Source organism: Bombina bombina, chromosome 4, assembly GCF_027579735.1.
Source record: "Bombina bombina isolate aBomBom1 chromosome 4, aBomBom1.pri, whole genome shotgun sequence".
Classification (NCBI taxonomy): Eukaryota; Metazoa; Chordata; class Amphibia; order Anura; family Bombinatoridae; genus Bombina; species Bombina bombina.
Window position 1 is genome coordinate 1,169,922,129 of NC_069502.1, and position 20,294 is coordinate 1,169,942,422.

At 39.9% G+C, this 20,294-nt stretch overlaps 1 protein-coding gene across 1 annotated transcript in view; it reads right to left on the reverse strand.

The window, feature by feature from the left end:
* Positions 1–5,080: 5,080 nt before the first annotated feature.
* Positions 5,081–20,294, reverse strand: part of LCLAT1 (lysocardiolipin acyltransferase 1) — a 530,390-nt gene continuing 515,176 nt past the window's right edge. The window contains exon 6 of the mRNA XM_053712637.1: positions 5,081–5,611. Within this exon, the coding sequence (XP_053568612.1) occupies positions 5,103–5,611 (509 nt within the window). The 3' untranslated portion in view covers positions 5,081–5,102. The remainder of the gene's footprint in view (positions 5,612–20,294) is intronic.

The window sequence follows — 20,294 nt, forward strand, 5'->3', positions numbered from 1 at the left end:
CGGAAGCTCATCCCCTGTGACAGGTTGTCCAGGGACAGCCACCAACGGAGTGAATCTCTGGTCCTCTGATTTACTTGTATCGTCGGAGACAAGTCTGTATAGTCCCCATTCCACTGACTGAGCATGCACAGTTGTAATGGTCTTAGATGAATGCGCGCAAAAGGAACTATGTCCATTGCCGCTACCATCAAACCTATTACTTCCATGCACTGCGCTATGGAAGGAAGAGGAACAGAATGAAGTATTTGACAAGAGTTCAGAAGTTTTGTTTTTCTGGCCTCTGTCAGAAAAATCCTCATTTCTAAGGAGTCTATTATTGTTCCCAAGAAGGGAACCCTTGTTGACGGAGATAGAGAACTCTTTTCTACGTTCACTTTCCATCCGTGAGATCTGAGAAAGGCCAGGACAATGTCCGTGTGAGCCTTTGCTTGAGGAAGGGACGACGCTTGAATCAGAATGTCGTCCAAGTAAGGTACTACTGCAATGCCCCTTGGTCTTAGCACCGCTAGAAGGGACCCTAGTACCTTTGTGAAAATCCTTGGAGCAGTGGCTAATCCGAACGGAAGTGCCACAAACTGGTAATGCTTGTCCAGGAATGCGAACCTTAGGAACCGATGATGTTCCTCGTGGATAGGAATATGTAGATACGCATCCTTTAAATCCACCGTGGTCATGAATTGACTTTCCTGGATGGAAGGAAGAATTGTTCGAATGGTTTCCATTTTGAACGATGGAACCTTGAGAAACTTGTTTAGGATCTTGAGATCTAAGATTGGTCTGAACGTTCCCTCTTTTTTGGGAACTACGAACAGATTGGAGTAGAACCCCATCCCTTGTTCTCCTAATGGAACAGGATGAATCACTCCCATTTTTAACAGGTCTTCTACACAATGCAAGAATGCCTGTTTTTTTATGTGGTCTGAAGACAATTGAGACCTGTGGAACCTCCCCCTTGGGGGAAGCCCCTTGAATTCCAGAAGATAACCTTGGGAGACTATTTCTAGCGCCCAAGGATCCAGAACATCTCTTGCCCAAGCCTGAGCGAAGAGAGAGAGTCTGCCCCCCACCAGATCCGGTCCCGGATCGGGGGCCAACATCTCATGCTGTCTTGGTAGCAGTGGCAGGTTTCTTGGCCTGCTTTCCTTTGTTCCAGCCTTGCATTGGTCTCCAGGCTGGTTTGGCTTGAGAAGTATTACCCTCCTGCTTAGAGGACGTAGCACTTGGGGCTGGTCCGTTTCTGCGAAAGGGACGAAAATTAGGTTTATTTTTGGCCTTGAAAGACCTATCCTGAGGAAGGGCGTGGCCCTTGCCCCCAGTGATATCAGAGATAATCTCTTTCAAGTCAGGGCCAAACAGCGTTTTCCCCTTGAAAGGAATGTTAAGCAATTTGTTCTTGGAAGACGCATACGCTGACCAAGATTTTAACCAAAGCGCTCTGCGCGCCACAATAGCAAACCCAGAATTTTTCGCCGCTAACCTAGCCAATTGCAAAGTGGCGTCTAGGGTGAAAGAATTAGCCAATTTGAGAGCACGAATTCTGTCCATAATCTCCTCATAAGAAGAAGAATTATTATTGATCGCCTTTTCTAGCTCATCGAACCAGAAACACGCGGCTGTAGTGACAGGGACAATGCATGAAATTGGTTGTAGAAGGTAACCTTGCTGAACAAACATCTTTTTAAGCAAACCTAATTTTTTATCCATAGGATCTTTGAAAGCACAACTATCTTCTATGGGTATAGTGGTGCGTTTGTTTAGAGTAGAAACCGCCCCCTCGACCTTGGGGACTGTCTGCCATAAGTCCTTTCTGGGGTCGACCATAGGAAACAATTTTTTAAATATGGGGGGAGGGACGAAAGGTATACCGGGCCTTTCCCATACTTTATTTACAATGTCCGCCACCCGCTTGGGTATAGGAAAAGCTTCGGGGGGCCCCGGGACCTCTAGGAACTTGTCCATTTTACATAGTTTCTCTGGAATGACCAAATTCTCACAATCATCCAGAGTGGATAACACCTCCTTAAGCAGAGCGCGGAGATGTTCCAACTTAAATTTAAATGTAATCACATCAGGTTCAGCTTGTTGAGAAATTTTCCCTGAATCTGAAATTTCTCCCTCAGACAAAACCTCCCTGGCCCCCTCAGACTGGTGTAGGGGCCCTTCAGAACCAATATCATCAGCGTCCTCATGCTCTTCAGTATTTTCTAAAACAGAGCAGTCACGCTTTCGCTGATAAGTGGGCATTTTGGCTAAAATGTTTTTGATAGAATTATCCATTACAGCCGTTAATTGTTGCATAGTAAGGAGTATTGGCGCGCTAGATGTACTAGGGGCCTCCTGTGTGGGCAAGACTGGTGTAGACGAAGGAGGGGATGGTGCAGTACCATGCTTACTCCCCTCACTTGAGGAATCATCTTGGGCATCATTTTCTCTAAATTTTGTGTCACATAAATCACATCTATTTAAATGAGAAGGAACCTTGGCTTCCCCACATTCAGAACACAGTCTATCTGGTAGTTCAGACATGTTAAACAGGCATAAACTTGATAACAAAGTACAAAAAACGTTTTAAAATAAAACCGTTACTGTCACTTTAAATTTTAAACTGAACACACATTATTACTGCAATTGCGAAAGAGTATGAAGGAATTGTTCAAAATTCACCAAAATTTCACCACAGTGTCTTAAAGCCTTAAAAGTATTGCACACCAAATTTGGAAGCTTTAACCCTTAAAATAACGGAACCGGAGCCGTTTTTATATTTAACCCCTTTACAGTCCCTGGTATCTGCTTTGCTGAGACCCAACCAAGCCCAAAGGGGAATACGATACCAAATGACGCCTTCAGAAAGTCTTTTCTATGTATCAGAGCTCCTCACACATGCATCTGCATGTCATGCTTCTCAAAAACAAGTGCGCAATACAGGCGCGAAAATGAGACTCTGCCTATGATTAGGGAAAGCCCCTAGAGAATAAGGTGTCCAATACAGTGCCTGCCGGTTATTTTACAAAATTCCCAAGATTAAAATAATTCCTCAAGGCTATGGAGTATAAAATATGTTTATATATAAATCGATTTAGCCCAGAAAATGTCTACAGTCTTAAAAAGCCCTTGTGAAGCCCTTTTTTTCTGTCTGTAATAAAAATGGCTTACCGGATCCCATAGGGAAAATGACAGCTTCCAGCATTACATCGTCTTGTTAGAATGTGTCATACCTCAAGCAGCAAAAGTCTGCTCACTGTTCCCCCAACTGAAGTTAATTCCTCTCAACAGTCCTGTGTGGAAACAGCCATCGATTTTAGTAACGGTTGCTAAAATCATTTTCCTCTTACAAACAGAAATCTTCATCTCTTTTCTGTTTCAGAGTAAATAGTACATACCAGCACTATTTTAAAATAACAAACTCTTGATTGAATAATAAAAACTACAGTTAAACACTAAAAAACTCTAAGCCATCTCCGTGGAGATGTTGCCTGTACAACGGCAAAGAGAATGACTGGGGAAGGCGGAGCCTAGGAGGGATCATGTGACCAGCTTTGCTGGGCTCTTTGCCATTTCCTGTTGGGGAAGAGAATATCCCACAAGTAAGGATGACGCCGTGGACCGGACACACCTATGTTGGAGAAATGAAACTTAATTCAGATAGAGAATGCACATTTAAGAGAGTTTTCTATTTACTTCTATTATCAAAATGACTTCATTCATACGTCTGGGAGCTAGCTGGTGATTAATGGCAACATATATATGCTTCTAGTCATTGGGTCACCAGATGTGCTCAGCTAGCTCTCAGTAGTGCATTGAGCATCACAAGCTGGCTTTAGCTATGTGTTTAAATCCCTTTGCAGGAGTTAAACACAGAGTTATATTCAAGCAGTAGTGCAATAATAAAATGCAATAATAAAAGATCATTTTCTTTTTGCACTTTATGCATTTATGTCCCTTTAAGTTGATTATAATGTTAGCTGGTCATTAATTGTACTGAAATAACAAATGCTAAATATCATACATTTGCTTTACTGGGTTAAATGATGTTTTCTCACTGACATTTCATAATTAAAATGCCGACTAGTATTTCAGGAGGATTAGGGTTAGGGTAAGATGTATTCCAAGATTTTCTAACTCTGAAACAGGGGTATTGAATGTCCACATCACCTTAATCTTAAAACAATTCCTTTAAAATGGTATGCATGATTAAGGGCTGAAATGTTGCATGTATTTTAACTTGTCCTAATAAAGGAATTGTTTTAAGATTAAGGTGCTGTGGACATTCAATATCTATTTGGATTTTTGTGAGGTTCTGGCAGAAAACCCCAGTCTGCACTGGCACGTTTTTAAAATTAAAAGGGAATTTAAAGAAACAAACTTTTTTTTTTATAAATCCAAAAATGTATATCAACTATTAATACTTAAAGGGACGTGAAAGTCAAAACAAAACATTCATGATTCAGAGCATGTCTTCTATTATCAAATGTATATTTTTCTATTGGTATCCTCTAAAGAAAAGCATATGTATATATGTTCAGCAGCAGCAGAGCACTACTGGGAGCTAGCTGGTGATAGTGACTACACACATATGCCTGTTGTCATTGGTTCACCATGTGTGTTCATATAGCTTCCAGTAGTGCATTGCTGCTCTGGAGATTACTTTTAAAGTGTGTGTAATTCCTTTTCTGTAGTTAAACACAGATATATGCAAGCAATAGAGCAATATTAAAATTCTCTAATATATTAAGAGCATATTCTTTTTGCACTTTTATGCCCCTTTAATTGCCGACATACAGCATGGATTCATAACTACAATCATTTCTTAAGCACTACATTTGTCATCAATGAAATCAAGTAGTCTTGTGGTAAATCCAGATGTAGAGCGCAACCAAATCTGTTATCAGTGTCTCTGGTTTTGTCACTATGGCTCTATGACATATTTTAGCCCAGAGTCTATTGAAACACAGCCAGTTTGGAATTGTGTAGTGGTACATACATTATTTCTTGTTTATGTAGAAGCGCGAAAGTTCCTTTAAAAATACAGTAATTAGAGAGATTATATCGGCATGCAAAATTAGTCAAATATTATAAAATGTTTTTGTTTATAGAACCCGTTTTTATTTTATTTTGTCTGGTAACACATCTAGGTGTGATTTACTGGTGTAGTGTCTATGACATGCCAGCTCAATGAGTTCAAGTCCACCAAAGACCTTCTCCTGAATAACAAAAACAAATGTCATCAATACGAAATACCAACGCACAAAGGAATACAAATACAGCATTACACAACTGGCTAGAGAGAAAGTAGTCCAGTAGAGTAATGATAAAAACTTAATCAAGTGCACTCGGAGCTCTGATTTGCAGGGTGGAATTTTACTTCTTCTTGTCGCATCAAAGTACTTTTCTCCTTCGTAGAAAGTACGGAGCCGCTCTTCCTTCTCTTTCCATCTCTGCTGACACCAAATCTGGAGCTCCTCTTTTGAAGCAGGTAGGCTATTTACCGGGTATCTCTGGACATGGAAGTGTATCTCCTTGGGGAAACTCCCATTCAAAATATGCTTCTCTGTTTGCGGAATGTTTTGTGGGTAGGCTACAGTTATGTCATGGATAGCGTCAAGGTTGTTACCTGAAAGAAAAAAAATAAGACAACATCAAAAAATATTCAAGATATTCAAGAAGCCATAAGGTGTTTTCTAGTTTACTACAGAAGGAGAAGTATACTACAAAAGACAACTGGCGTAACAAAGCACATTTGATTCCAAATTCACAAAAATCAGACTAAAATGCACAGAGAATAAAAAAAAAATTATTGCGCATACAACTGTACTGGTTATTTTGAACATTTGTCTTATTGCAAGAAGCTGCTAGATTTTACTGCACAGAGTTATTTCAAATGGATAGCGTGAAGCATGGTAGATTACAGCAGACCTCAATCTAACTTGCTTTATCCCAAGTGAACATAAAAAATGCTGAAGCCAATGTTTTTATTAAAGCAATATTATTTTATTTGCATGACATATATAGTCTGTAAAAATTGGATTATAAAAGATTCACCTACAATAATTAATCTAAAAACATATTGCAAAAAAAAATAGAAGAATTACGTGACATAAGAATAGATAAGACAAAGATTTGTGACCTTTAAAGATACTCTGACAAACATGTTGACGCCTTAGGACAGCTATGATTTCTATACAATTATTATAATGCTGTTTTGTTTTTCCTTTTTTTTTAGAAAAAGGAGGGAATATTTTAATTGGATGTGTTGCTACCCTTTTCCTTTTCTAGCTGAGTTTTCCGCTTCCTTTTTTGTCAATTTGTATGTACTAAAATTTAATAACTAAAATTAAAAAATCAAAACCAAGAATTTGAAACAAAAGCAAAATGTATGCTTAAAGGGAGACTAAAGCCACATTTTTTCTTTCGTGATTCATATAGACTAGAGCATGCAATTTTAAGCAACGTTCTAATTTACTCCTATAATCAATTTTTCTTCATTCTCTTGCTATCTTTATTTGAAAAAGAAGGCATCTAAGCTAAGGAGCCAGCCAATTGTTAGTTCAGCACCATGGACAGCACTTGTTTATTGGTGCTGCCCAATCAGCAAGGACAACCCAGGTTGTTCACCAAAAATGGGCCGGCATCTAAACTTAAATTCTTGCTTTTCAAATAAAGATACTAAGAGAATTAAGAAAATTTGATAGTAGGAGTAAATTAGAAAATTGCTTAAAATTCCATGCTCTATCTGAACCACAAAAGAAAAAATTAGGGTTCAGTGTCCCTTTAACAGATACATTTTTTTTTTCCCATGATGGTTAGAGTCCACAAGTAATCACATGTGGGACTATTCCCCTTCTCTCCCCATAATCCTCAGTCATACATATAGCCAAGTAGATGAGGAAAAAAAGAAAAGCCGGAAAGATAAAGCAGGGTACAGTGCAAAACAAGTACTGCTGCTACCTGAACAAGAAGAAAGGGCAGGGCTCATGGACTCACAGTATCATGAACGAAATTAATTTATTAGCTAAGAATACATTTTGTTTTCTTTCATCAGATGGTGAGAGCCCACAAGTCATCACTTGTGGGAATCAATACCCAAGAAGTGACTTCCACGATCACCATAAAATGTGGGGGACAAACAATGAAGGCAGGAAGTAACTATACAGACACTACGGCCCACAGATTTTTCCTGCCAAAGGCAGCCTCAGAAGAAGCATTCACATCAAAGTGATAAAAAAGCGTCTAAAGAAGACCAAGTAGCTACCTTACAAATCTGATCAATAAAAGCCTCATTACAAATGGCCTAAGAAGTAGCAACTGCTCTAGTGGAATGAGCAGTAATACGCTCAGGCAGAATTTTCCCCACGACCAAATAAGCCTAGCAAATTAAAGCATTAAGCCAAGCTGCTGAAGTAACAGCCCTTGCTTTCTGACTTTTCAGAGACCCCAAAAAATTAACAAAAAGAAAATCTGAAAACTTCTGTGGCTTCCTACATAATATATGAAAGCTCTAAATTGTAGAAAAGGCACTGATTAGAATTCTTAGGAGCTGGAGATAAAGGAACCACAATTTTCCGATTGACAGTATATGTAGATAACATCTAAGTAAGAAAATAATAGCAAGTGCAAAAAAACTGCCTTATCCTGATGAAAAATCAGAAAAGGAGGATTGCATGACAAAGCAGAAAGCTCAGATACCCCTCTAGCCGAAGAAATAGCTAGAAGAAAAAGAACTGAAGGTCTAAACCATGTATCGGCTCAAAATGAGAAGTTTGAAGAACCCTCAAAACCAGATTAAGATTCAAAGGAAAACTAGTTTAGAGCCTAAACAAATGCATAAATGTCGGAAATCTTAGCAATTCTCTTATGAAACAAAGCAGAAAGAGCTGGAATCTGACACTTTGTCTAAGCATTCCTCAAAACTCTATGAATTCTAAAAGAATTCTAATGATAACCTTTTGCAAGAACACCACGCAAACAAAGGTTTTCCAGACCTTATGATAAATATGTCTTGGAACAGTTATCCTAGCTTGAATTTAGGTATCAATAACCTTGTCAGAAAAACTTCCCTGAGACAGAATTAAGAGTTCAATATACAGGCCACACGACTGCGGGTTTAAAACAGCAAGCTGAAAGCTGATTGCTTATGAAAAGCTTCAAGTTTTCTACCCAAAAGATCCTTAAAAGAGGAAATATCCTCCAAAGGAATAGTGATATGCCTGGACAAAGTGGAAACAGCTGCATTAGGAACAGTTTCTCAAATCTCTCTACTAACAGAAGGGAGAAGAAACATAGATTTAAATTTAGTAGAAGAAACAAAAGGAATACCTGGCTTCTGCCATTCCTTAGAAATAATTTCAGAAACTGAATCAAGCATGAGGAAAAAAAAAAAAAAAAAAAAGGACGGCTGCTTAGAAGCTGCCTTAAAAAAATTAATTACCCTTAAAAGATTGCTTGACTGTAGCAGGACAGTCCTCTACTTCTAAAGCAATTAAAACTTCCTGCAATAAGGCATGGATATGATCAAGCCTGAAATGAAAGGACAAATCCTTTTCGACAGCAGCAGGGTCCTGAGATTCAGAGAGACTATCCACAGAATAAGAGTCATCAGAATCAGAAAAAACCCTATCATTAATGGGTAACAGAGTGTCCGCTCCTAATAAAAGTCTTTGATGAGCTAAAGGCCAAATAAGTATCTTCTTCAAATCCTTGCAAAAGCCTGCATAAGCTTAACAGTTAAAGGCAAGCTAAAACCTCACTAATAGAGTGAATATAATCCTTAACTTTGGAGAAAGTTCAGATGAGCTCTCTTGGACACTCTGAAGTGCATTAAAACCATGTTAAGGATTAGCAATAAACTTAGCACACGAGGTACAAAGCTGAGCATGGACACACACCTGGGAATCCTTACAAAGCAAACACAAACTAGAAGGGGTAAAAGTAACAGAGAATCTCCCTTCTAGATAATCAGATGATGGACCAAAGGCCTGAGCTGCAACAGTTTGCTTCAAAGTACCAGAAAGGAAATAGCTTAAGTATCTGAGATAAACAGGAGAAAATAAGCAGTACAAAGCACACAAATGGTTAACCCCAAATGGAAGGAAAGGCACAATGTAAAATGGATTAACCTTTAAATGGTTAATAACTATATATAATAACTATAAGATACTGTTCAAATAAGCTCTGAAAAAACTGCAAAACAGTATAAAGGCTTACATAGCCAATAGCACAGTGCACAAAGGGATACATTTGAAGACAAGCTGTGATTATTAGAGTGTCTTACCTCCTCCACCGGTACTGAGAACCTTCCTGCATGCTCAGAATGTTACAGCAACACAGGAACATAAAAAGGTGTGCTAAAACCGTTAAGCCTTAGTGCACCTGTGCTACTGGTGAGCGCTAAAGTTAAAAACCCAAAGAGAACAACCAGAAATTTAGAGCAGGGGAAGTAAAACATACTGTGCATAGTTCAGAAGCAACATTTGAGCAAGCTAAGCCAACCATGCTAAATTTAAAGAAACAGTAAGCACAAAAAAGTTTTTAAAAGTGCCCAAAATGCTATAAACTGCTAGAATAAGGAGTATGGTGTATACGTGTCTCCAGACTATGTAAACATGTTCATACTAATAGCCGGTGGGCTATGAAGGTGCAGGTACTAAGCTCTTAGCACCTCCGTCCAATGTGCTTACCTCAACAACTTGCTTTCAGTAGATGAGACCATCCTAAGCAGTGAGAGCACAATTCCATTGATCTAATTCAGTAGCAGCATCTCAACCCAGGTGATTGGTGGAGAAGTCCACATTTCACTTGGAGAGGGCTGTGGACCCACAAGAAGCAGCTCACTGTAGATCAGGGGATTGGTGGACAAGCCTGCATTTCACCGGGGGGGGGGGGGCCTGCAACATTTTTTCACTGAGAAAAGGCCTTTCACTGCCTGGCTGATAACTCTTTGTCTGCCCCTCTGAACAAGAGGTTACAAATAGGAGGATTTGGGCCTCAGATCGGTTAGAGAATCCCCTTTCAAAGTATGAGTAGATCTTGCACTTCACTTCACTTTAACCTCACTCCTCATTAAGCAGGCAAATAAAATGACTTAGGGTCAAGGGTTGGGGCGTCTTTTGCTTCCTCCTGGCTGTCAGGAGGGGAATATTCCCACATGTGATGACTATGGACTCTAACTATCTGATGAAAGAAATATTATTAACAACATATCTTTCACAAGACATACTCCATCATAAAGAGGAGTTTTGTAAACCATATAGAAGCCCCAGGCCCAATGCAATATATGGTTATCATGGAACTACAAGATGAAATCAAAAAGGTATTAGAGCATTTTACTTTTTACAATACAGGTGGCCCTCGCTTTACAACGGTTTAATTTACACCGTTTCAGAATAACAACCTTTTTTCCCAGTCATGTGACTGCTATTGAAAAGCATTGAGAAGCAGTGCATTTATTAAAATAGCCAGTAGGTGGAGCTGTCCACTTGTGTTGCAGCAAAGCCAAGCAAGCTGAAATTAATCAGTTTAACCAGACCTGAGCTATCGAGCAGATTTCAAAGGAACAAGATCTTCCTGTCTATAAATCAGTCCAGATTGGAATGCATAGAAAGAACTGTTTGCAGAAAAATGCAAGTGAAATCTGTGTTGTGTGATTATTTTATTAGGTTTATAATGCTGTTTAGCAAATGTTTTTGTTCCTTTAACTTAGTTTAATGATATATTCTGTGTTGTGTGATTATTTTATTAGGTTTATAATGCCGTTTAGCATTTAAAGTCTTCATTTCAAAGCTTTAAAAATAATGTATTAGGTGTTACTTATGATAATTTTGAGAGGGGCCTGGAACCTATCTCCCTCACTTGCCATTGACTTACATTATAAACTGGGTTTCAATTTACAACCATTCCTTCTGGAACCTAACCCCGGCGTAAACTGAGGGCTACCTGTATATGGTTTTCTTCATCATATTATGTAAAATTTATGTTGCATTTGTCACTGTACAATATTTATGGGTTTCCAGTGCAATTGCTGGAATGTCAAACAGTAAGTGGGAGGCATTGTAATAAAAGTTAGAACTAGGATTAGCATTAGGCTAGGATTACATTTAATTAGACTTAGGGCTAGGGGGAAATGCAAAGTCCTCTCTGGTGTCCAAAGGCTTAGTGGAAGTTACACCCCTGGTGCCAACATAACTTGCAACCCAATGCAGAGCCCACATATATCACTGCTAATACGGTGGTCACAGATATATTCATGTTCCAGCTAAATGCCAGTAGCAGACCTTTCAAGAGCCAATTAAAGAGTGAGAAACGAAGCCAGATATGTCATGTAGATTATTATTTGTAACACTCATCCAAGTAGCCATTATTGCATCGTCTCATCCAATACAACCGTTAGAACTCACCTGGCTAGGAGTAATAGAACTACGCAAAATAATTGGACTCATCCTGATATATCCCAGGCAGAACTGGGAAAGCAAAAATGATTTGTTATCTCAAATCATTTTCATTTCTGCAACACTTTCCACCTTTAGAATATGCTTATCTGGTTTATATTCTATAAATAAAACCTTACTGATATAAAGCATCTATCTAAATAAAAATAATAAGCTGATGAATACAAAGAAAACATTAAAACCGTACCAAACTAATCAGCTTGTATGCATTTTACAGACCCAAATGCAAAATAATAATAGAATCATTTACATTGTCCTTTTCTAATTGCTTTTGTACCTGGGTGATTTAAATGATACGCCATAGTTCAGAGAATATAATTGTATCATTACTGATTCTAAATAATGACGTTAATAACCTTCCCCCAAGCAGTTAAACACAAGTTAAACCCTGTAAGCATTGCAGCCTCTTGGGCTGGACACAGCCGGACAGCCAATCAAGAGCAGCTGCCGCATTCACCCGCCTATCAACTACATTGTTTTCCATTGAAGGCACCGAGGACTGCGTGAGGGTTAAACTCATTCAAGCCTGGTATGTAAAAGTACACACTCTAATACATACTTTAGTTTGTTGATCAATATTACATCCATCTAAGACATAAATATTACTTAAATCCCATAACTATATGAACTCTGAATGGATGTCATTGGGAACGATAAATGTACTAAAAAGCAGAGTTTCTTTGATAGCTTTAGAGTGTATAGAGCAGTCATTTTCTACCTTCCAGAAGTGCCGTGCATCGTGGGTAATAATTATTGGCATACATGATCAAACATTTTGCTCTGTGGTTTTATGAAGTTGTATTTGTTTCTGGTCTTAAAAGCTTTTTCACCCAAACCCAGTATTAAACTATTGAAGTTACATGTTTTGATCAGTTACAAAGGACTGAGTGTGAACATTGTTTTTGCTAAATTAGATTGTCTCTTGATTTCATGTTGCTCAGCTCCTCTCGTTGACAAAAGTGGGAGGAGTAGCCACATAAAAGCACCGTCTGTTAAGGGCAAATGCAGCCTGGGAAATAAATTCAATTTGTGAAGCAATCTGAATGTGCTCATCATCTCTCTCTTTGCGCAGGCTGCAGGAGGACCCGGTAACAGAATACACATAGCACATATAATTGAGGATGAAAATGGACACTTCTAAGCGAGTGTGAAAAACCATTACAGAAATAGTGTCCATCATTCATATCTAACAAATGTATTATTTTAAATAAACACTTTCTTCCTCTAAAAGGATGAATGAAAAAAGCTTAGATTTTCTTAAAGGGACGTGATACAGAGCCTACAACAAAAACTATATTTAATTTATATTAAAGGGCCATAATACCCAAATGTTTAAACACTTGAAAGTGATGCAGCATAGCTGTAAAAAGCTGACTAGAAAATATCTCCTGAACATCTCTATGTAAAAAAGAAAGATATTTTACCTCAAAAGTTCCTCAGTAGCCACCTCCCATTGTAAAGGATTTCTAAGCAGCATTTTAGTGTGTCTGTCCTGGGACATCTGAAGGGACTAGCATCGTGCACTCTCATATTATTTCACCAATCAGGTAAAGGAAGCTTACTATGAAATCTCATGAGAGTTAAGTCAAATCTCATGAGATCACAGTAAGAGTTCATGACCTCAGCACTGCTGATGCTGATTGGCTGCTGTTAATTTCTTCATTTTTTTTAATTTTTTTACCTGCAGCTGGGAGCAGCTGAGTATAACTTTTTACACAGAACTGACTCTGCTGAGCTGAGGAAATTGTGAGGTAAAATCTCTTCCTTTTTTACATAGAGATGCTCAGGTGATATTTTCCTGTCAGCTTTTTACAGTTATACTGCATCAGTTTCAAGTGATTTAGCATATGAGTATTATGTCCCTTTAAATGAACCTAATTTTCTTGTTATGCCTTTGTTGAAATGTATCTCCCGTCCCTGAAAGCATACTGAGGTTAATGCTAGTGTTACTTAAAGTGATTGAAAAATCCTAGCGTTTGTGAAACGCTACAATTGGAGCAAATAAAGGGGACTTAATACTTCATGCTGAAAGCTCTTATTTTTTGGAAGCGTTCGCCTCACTGAGTTGCTCAGGCAGCACACGGCAGAACGCTATTTTGCTGAGGTGACATTGCCACCTTTTAGCAAATAGCCTTGCGTTCCAATTGGCGCCTAGTCGGATAGCCCGCACGGGAAACGTGGAAACATCACCTCTCAGCAAAATAGTGCTCTGCCGCGGGCTGCCGGTGCAGCTCAGTGCGGCGAACGCTTCCAACAAATAAAGGCGCTATCAGCATGAAGTATTTTATACTTCATAAATGAAAGTCCCCGTTATTTTGTTCCAATTGTAAATCCTAGCGTTTAACAAACGCTAGGATTTACCATAACTTTAAAGGGACAAGATTCAGATAGAACATACAATTTCAGAAAACTTTCCAATTTACTTATATTATCAAATTTGCTTCATTCCCTTGATATCCTTTGCTAAAGGAGCAGCATTACACTTCTGAGAGCTAGCTGAACACATCTAATGAACCAATCACAAGAGACAAATGTGTGCAGGCACCAATCACCAGCTAGCTCCCACTAGAGTAGGATTATGTACATATTAGTCTTCAACAAAATATACCATGAGAACAAAATACATAAAAAAAAAAATAGACGTGAATTTAAAAGTGTCTTAAAATGACATGGTCTTAATTTTAAAGTTTCTTACCCTTTAAACATGGAAAAAGGAGGGAACAACTAATGAAGTGGAAGGAACAGAAATTTGACAATGAAATATAGTTTTTTTTACACTTGTGCTTGCATAAAAAGTGCCTGATGGGAAAGGGTGGAGCAGTGTTTAAGTATTGTATTTCCTTTAAAGGGACCGTAAACAATACATTTTCTATTTAACCCTTTTGATGCTAAGTCTTTTTTACATGCCTGTACTAAGACAATGTTGAGCTTTTTTTTGCTACAAGTAAACACTATTGTACGTCAGATTTCAGTGACTGACCCACACAAATTATATATTGTTTTATTCACCAGATCCAGAATATACCATTATTATATTTATATTACATGGCATATGATATAGCTGAGGCAATAAAATGTAAAAAGTTGCGATTTTAGTAAATAATATTGAAAAGGGCCAAAATAACCTGACCAAATTGTCATCAAGTGTAGCCACGTGCGAAATAGAGGTCCATACAGGCTTTTGGGGGTTATAATATAAACTAGAGAGGCCCCTTTGTGCCAATACAGAAATAAAAACACCTTTTTTTTTGCAAAGTGATCACTGTTACCACTTCGATTACCTGGCTATACAGACTACATTTTTTTTTTTTTTAAGAGAGGGATTTGCCTACTTGAAAATAAACTGTATCAATTTCTACACCCCCTCCCCACAACTCCACTCTGCCGACCAAGCACTCACAGTCATCCCCTGCATCAAGAAAAAAACAGCTGGAGGAAAATCCTTCTCCTATATGGCAGCAAGGTCATGGAACTCTCTCCCGCTGCACCTCAGACAATCCACCTCCCTTACAAACTTCAGGAAGGACCTCAAGACCTGGCTCTTCGACTGAATCGTCTTCCCTTAGCCCCCATCTCCCCCCCCTCCCATAGCGCCTTGAGACCCTCACGGGTGATTAGTTTGCGCTTTACAAGTACCCAATAGAATAGAAAAGCATGCAACACTTAGCCCCATCAAACTAAGTCAAAGGCCATCTAATGAGATTAGCGAGATGAGCTTTCGCAACTTGGGAGCTTCTAACAGGATACTCAAAAGTCTTTTTGTATTATCTGGACCCTGTCTGTCCAATGTGAATCCTGCCTGGTTGGTATGTATTATCATAGGGAGCAAAGGCACTGTGGGCTAATAGTTTAGAATACATTTTAACGTCAATTTTAAATATATGGGCCTACAGCTTTCATACAGAGAATGATCCTTCCCTGGTTTTGAAATGGTGACTATTAATGTTTCCAGGAGATCCTCAGAAAAAGATCCAGTCTCAAAGGCTGTGTCATAAACCCTCAGTAACAATGAAGTTCTCTTCTAAAATTTAATAAATCGAGCGGTATATCCATCTGGTCCAGGGGCTTTATTTATTTTCAAATTTTTAACAATAAGCTCAAGTTCCTCACTAGTCAAAGGGGATAAAAAAGGTCCACCTGTTTAAGCAGTAAGCCTAGGAAGGATTAAAGAATGCAAATATTTCTTAACCAAATATTTTTTCTTAACCAAAAAAAGCGCAAAGACCTCCAAGAGACAACATCTCGGACCCTCAGAACAGAGGTGGTAAGACAAGACAACCTGCCGCAAACACATCAGCCTCTAGAAATTCTGCAGAATGCAGAAACAAAAAGGATAAAAGGTACACTAGATGGTCAGATCCATGTCTCAGTGGTCTGAACGAACAAGAATGAGAAACAACAGGGCAAAAGAACCCTTCGAAAAGGGTACCACAACCGGAAGAAAGGTCCAGACTCCCCAAAGGGGAGACAAGGAAAACACCATCCTGACCCAACCCCGAAACACCGAAGGGAAAACGGGACAGGTATAGAAACAGCTATACCGACATTACCAGAATCCCGGGCCCACCCCATATCTACAACCAGATCTGAGCAGGGAGGGCGCAACAAGAGATTCCATTGGCCAAAATTCGAGTCAACACGACCGAGCCACAACCAGACCAAAACAACCTGGTCCGAGCAATCCCAGCCGAGGAAAAAACCTTGAAATAGAGGAACTACAAAGAGGACACAGGAAAAGTTCTGCGAAAATCACGGAAACGAACCCAAACTAGAAGAACCCCGGACCAGCAGCCAAGATCCACAAGACCCAGAAAAAAAACGGCTCCCACCCCGGTACCGAAACCCAAGGGACGGAAGAAGACAACCGGAAGCACAAGTTCCAGCACCGGGAAAGGATCCAAGGCGTGCCAAAACGTCCAATAGCCACAGGTAATGCATCCTGCATGGCAAGCTGTAAGCTAACCACTCGATGGCAATCTCCACAATCTAAGCCCCGCAAAAACCGGGAACAACCAGTAAAAGAGAACCAACCTAGGATCCCAAGATGAACCACCAAGACACAGCTCAAAAAGATCCTAAACCACTGCGGATAAGGCCCCACCCCCAGGAATGGGGAAGAAAAGGCGACGTAGTGGAACTCCACTGACCCAGTCACCGGGATGCAGACCGACTTGGGCCAAGCCCTCCCAACATCCTGACCCGAAAGGCCACAATGTGAATGTATAGTGTAGTTTATAAAAACAAACAACAAGAACAAGTGAACCTCAAGGTCCCACTAAACCAGCCAGGCGCAACGTGCGTCACTAACCAATTAACAAGGAACACAGAAACTCCAGACCAACAATCCGGGAACAACTTTCGTGGAAGTAACTAGCACATCAATCCCAGAAATTCTGCATGAAAAGAAATAATAAAATTAAATAAATCCTACCAGATGAAAAGGAATAACAGGCAACCCATAGGTATCCGCCCAGAAAGAGCCAGGCCTCCGTAGGACCCACCAAACGAAGGCCGGAACCTTCAAGAATTTTTTTGGGAAAGATTACGATAGACCGACAGGAGATTACATAATCCCCACTAGTCTAGCTAGAAGGATCATAAGAGAACTGAGAAGTTCTAGGCTGATAAAGGAAAGGATCCCCCAACAAGTCAAAAAGACGACATAGTAGGACACGCAATGCGCAATCCTGTAACAAAAGGCACAACATGGAGAAACAATCACCCCCGGGGGAAAACTATAGTGCCACCCACGGTCTGGACACCAGGGATAGTTGGGCAGGAACACAACTGCGAAGAAACATCGGGGTCCTGCAGACAAACAAGCACCATCAACAAATTAAAACGAAAAATGTCCCGTCATCTCCGGGGGAAACAATCCACCCTGTGCGGAGGAGACATCAACATCAGGGTCACCCGCAACAGTAGAAGAAGAGTGCGCATGGGAAGTCGCCACTTGAGGAGCAGAGCCCCCAGAGGCCGATTGCTCTGCAGGCCCATGGCTCCACAAGGAACCCGGCACACTACGAAGGCACAAGAGACATGACTGGTAGACTTGCGTCAATGGGGCCAAAGTACTATCCTCATAAGAGGACGATTCAGAATCTGCAATAACAATAGTCCCAGCATTAGAATCCTCCATGGCTAAAGACTATCAAAAATAAAGCACTATATGGAAAAACTACCGGCACCTGACACCCACAGTGGCTTGGGCACTCACCACCTCCTATGACCAGACCTCAGCGGAGCAGACTTTCCTTCGCCGTCACACGGTCAGGAATGCTGAAGTGAAAAAAAGCCACCAAGTGTAACGACGCCCGGTCGCCAGGTGTACCGCGTAATCCAAAAAGCGCGCCACCAGAAGGCGGAAAACTAGGCCCCACAGAAAAAAGTTAAGCAAGCCTGGAACCTAGCAAGAAGGTTACAACCAGCATCCAAAGGTGGATGCAAGCCCATAGATCCAGCCACTATGCCACAACATAGATTAACGCTAGATGTCTCAGCCTTAGAGCCAATACACACTACACCAGGCAGGTTGAATAACATAAGAAACATGATTAAAGGAAGCCTCCCTGTTCACAAATCCCCCCTAAGGAAGAAATTATCCCTTGATTTCCAGATCGGTACAGAAGGTGCCTCACTGAGACCCATACTTAGCTGTCACAATAAATCACATTACATCAATGTAATAAAATGAAACGATCTTACTGGAATCTACGTCATGGAACAGGAACACGGCCCTTCAAGTGAAACGAATAGTAGCATCGCCTCCGTCATGGACTTGAGAAAAGATAGCAGGTAGCGAAACAAAGTTCGGCAACGCCAAGTGCTGAAGGAGCTTTTAATACAAATCTCGATGGTGTCGCAGAGGGAACTCCCACTGCATCTCCGGACTCTAACATTTGCCCAGGCTCTCACTGAGAGACTGTCAGGACTACATAAAACTCCTGTCCCATGTCGAAGGGAAGTACCCTCCATAAGAGACATTTGTAAAAATAAATAAAAGTACAATAATCAAAAATAAAAACTTCTGACACTTCTCTGCCAACCTCCTGGGACAAAAGGCAAAGAATGACTGGAGGATAGGGGAAGTGGGGGGAGTATTTAAGCCTTTGGCTGGTGTGTCTTTGTCTCCTCCTGGTGGCCAGGTTCTTATTTCCCACAAGTAATGAATGCGGCTGTGGACACTTTCCCATTAGGAAGAAAAGAAGCATTATTTGCAGAATAGTTTCATTAATAAAAATGCTTCTAATTAAGTTATTACTGTTTTTCTGCGGCATACTTACATATCCTGTGAGGATCTGTACACCTGTATTCAACCACAACACCTTCTTAGAGGGTCAGCAGTAACTTGTATGACACAAATTACATCTTTACAGAAGCAATACACACCACTTCCAGCAATCTGAGCATGCATAATGTTTGTATACTGGTGCACGTGCCCTCACCAGATATGTGCATATGCCACTGAAAAACAGTAATAAGTTTTACTAGAAACATTTTTGCGAATGGAAGTATACTGCAAAAATTCTTACATTTGACCTTTCTATCTCTTGAATAGCAAAATACATAAGTGCAAACTACTTTGTACATCTAATATAGGTATATTTGAATCCTATTCAATGGAATCACTATAAAAGTAAATTTATGCTTACCTGATAAATTGATTTCTTCTATGGTAAGACGAGTCCACGGATTCATCCTTTACTTGTGGGATATTATCCTTCCTAACAGGAAGTGGCAAAGAGCACCACAGCAGAGCTGTCTATATAGCTCCTCCCTTAGCTCCACCCCCCAGTCATTCGACCGAAGGTACAGGAAGAAAAAGGAGAAACTACAAGGTGCAGAGGTGACTGAAGTTTAAATCAAAAAAATATAATCTGTCTAAAAATGACAGGGCGGGCCGTGGAGTCGTCTTACCATAGAAGAAATCAATTTATCAGGTAAGCATAAATTTACTTTTCTTCTATAAAGGTAAGACGAGTCCACGGATTCATCCTTTACTTGTGGGATACAATACCAAAGCTACAGGACACGGGTGAACGGGAGGGAAAAGACAGATGGTTAAACAGAAGGCACCACTGCTTGAAGAACTTTTCTCCCAAAAATAGCCTCTGAAGAAGCAAAAGGTATCAAATTTGGAAAATTTGGAAAAGGTATGAAGCGAAGACCAAGTCGCAGCCTTAAGCATCATTTTTAAAAGCCCATGTGGAAGCCACCGCTCTGGTAGAGTGAGCTGTAATTCTTTCAGGAGGCTGCTGTCCAGCAATCTCGTATTTTATCACCTCTTTCACTTTACCCTTCCTAGTACTTAGAGTAGGCAAAGAGAATGACTGGGGGGTGGAGCTAAGGGAGGAGCTATATAGAAAGCTCTGCTGTGGTGCTCTTTGCCACTTCCTGTTAGGAAGGATAATATCCCACAAGTAAAGGATGAATCCGTCAACTCGTCTTACCTTTATAGAAGAAAGCTTATTTTAGTTACTGAGCCAAGACATTCTGATAAAAACACACTTATTTACACAGAGGCTATTAATTTATTCCTAATATCAATCCAGACATATGCTATGCAGAAAAGCATAAATAATAGATATGAAAGAATATACTGGAGCACATTTTTTTCACAGACAAAATGCTCACCAGTCATTGAGTCTTTTCCTTCCTAAGCTATGTTTAGACTGCACATATACAAGCTTCCCAACCCTTGGCATATATGTATTCCATTTACAGCTCTGGCTGAAATACTTTAAGCCAAATTTCTTTTCAGATACACTGAGAAAATGCTTTGAAGATTCACTTGTAATTTTCTTCAACATGGCAAGGCCACAAGGTCTCCAGCTATAGTAATTCCAGGCAGAA